General features: G+C 33.6%; 1 protein-coding gene across 1 annotated transcript; it reads left to right on the plus strand.

Moving 5' to 3' along the window:
- AAJ76_3800003 (rna-directed dna polymerase from mobile element jockey-like protein) lies at window positions 1-1,391 on the plus strand (the record flags this gene model as incomplete). The annotated part of the gene is made up of 1 exon (XM_024475384.1): window positions 1-1,391. A coding segment is annotated over one exon (1,391 nt), but the record flags the coding sequence as incomplete, so codon positions are not given.

A 1,391-nucleotide genomic window follows, 5' to 3' on the forward strand; every position in this document is an offset into this window, starting at 1 on the left:
GTATATCTTTAAAGATATACAGAACAAGAAAAGTCCTTAGAGGACTTCCAATGAGGTGGAGACATGTTAAGGTCTTCAAACAAAAACGTCTAGCAGCAAAGGCTGTTATGAAGAACTATAATGAGATTAACTCAACAAGATTTGAGTATTTCAAAGAAAGGGCAGAAGAGACTAAGAAGTTGATTCGGAAAGATAGATCGAAACTCTGGGCTTTGAGAGGAGTTAAACTCTTTAAAAGCAATCGATCAAGAGAATTTTGGCAATGGCTGAAGAATAGTAGAACTGGGTCTATTAAATTAGATCAAGTATCTCTTAGAGATCACAATGGGCTACTACAGACTTGTCAAGATAAAAAGCTAGAAATAGCAAACAACTTTTATGCTACTCTAGCATCAGAAAACAATGTAGATTTATCAATCTACAATAAAAAAGATCTTACTGAGATACCACCAGAAATCTCAGAAGAAGAATTACTATCTGCATTAAAGAAATGTGGAAATAACAAAGCTGCTGGGCCGGATGAAATTCCCACCGAGCTATACAAACATCTACTTATAAATGAAGTAGAAAGCAATTACTTTAAATTCATGTTAAGTGGATTTAATAAGTACATTAATGGAGATAGTACTCCAGAATATTGGAGCATGGCTAACATGGTATGTCTCCATAAGAAAGGCGATGAGACAGATCTGAATAATTATAGAGGTATCTCTTTAATTAACACAATTAGTAAGATCTATCTCAAGATAATTAATGACAGATTGACTCAATTTGTCGAGGAAAATGAGATCATCTCTCGATACCAAGCTGGTTTCAGAGAAGGTGAAGAATGCATGAATCAGATTACTTCTTTACTAGAAATAGTAAGAAGAAGACAATTCAAAGGACAGAACACAGTGCTGTGTTTTATAGACTTTGAGAAAGCTTACGATAATGTCTGTCATGACTTATTATTCAAAAAGCTAGAAAAACTTAATATCCCTAAGTATCTTATCAATACGATAAAGGATATCTATAAAAATACAACCATGCAAGTAAAAATTGCTGGTGAAACATCAAGTGGCTATAGCTACAGAAAAGGAGTAAGACAAGGTTGCCCTTGTTCTCCAATGCTATTCAATATATTCATTAATGATATATTTGAAGGCATAGAAGGTATCCTGATTCCTAAATCAAATACAAAAGTTCCAGGACTGATGTTTGCTGATGACATTGTAGTCTTTGGAAATAACAATAATGATCTTGCAAATAAGATCAGAAAAATTTCTAAATGGGCAGTTGATAACAGAATGAGAATCAACTGCAAAAAAAGTGGAGTATTAGAATGGTCTGTTCATAATAGTGCTCCAGTAAACAGAAGTTTGTTTTCAATCCCTACAGACTTTGGTGAC

This window comes from Vairimorpha ceranae (assembly GCF_000988165.1).
Source record: "Vairimorpha ceranae strain PA08 1199 chromosome Unknown NODE_380, whole genome shotgun sequence".
Taxonomy (NCBI): domain Eukaryota; kingdom Fungi; phylum Microsporidia; family Nosematidae; genus Vairimorpha; species Vairimorpha ceranae.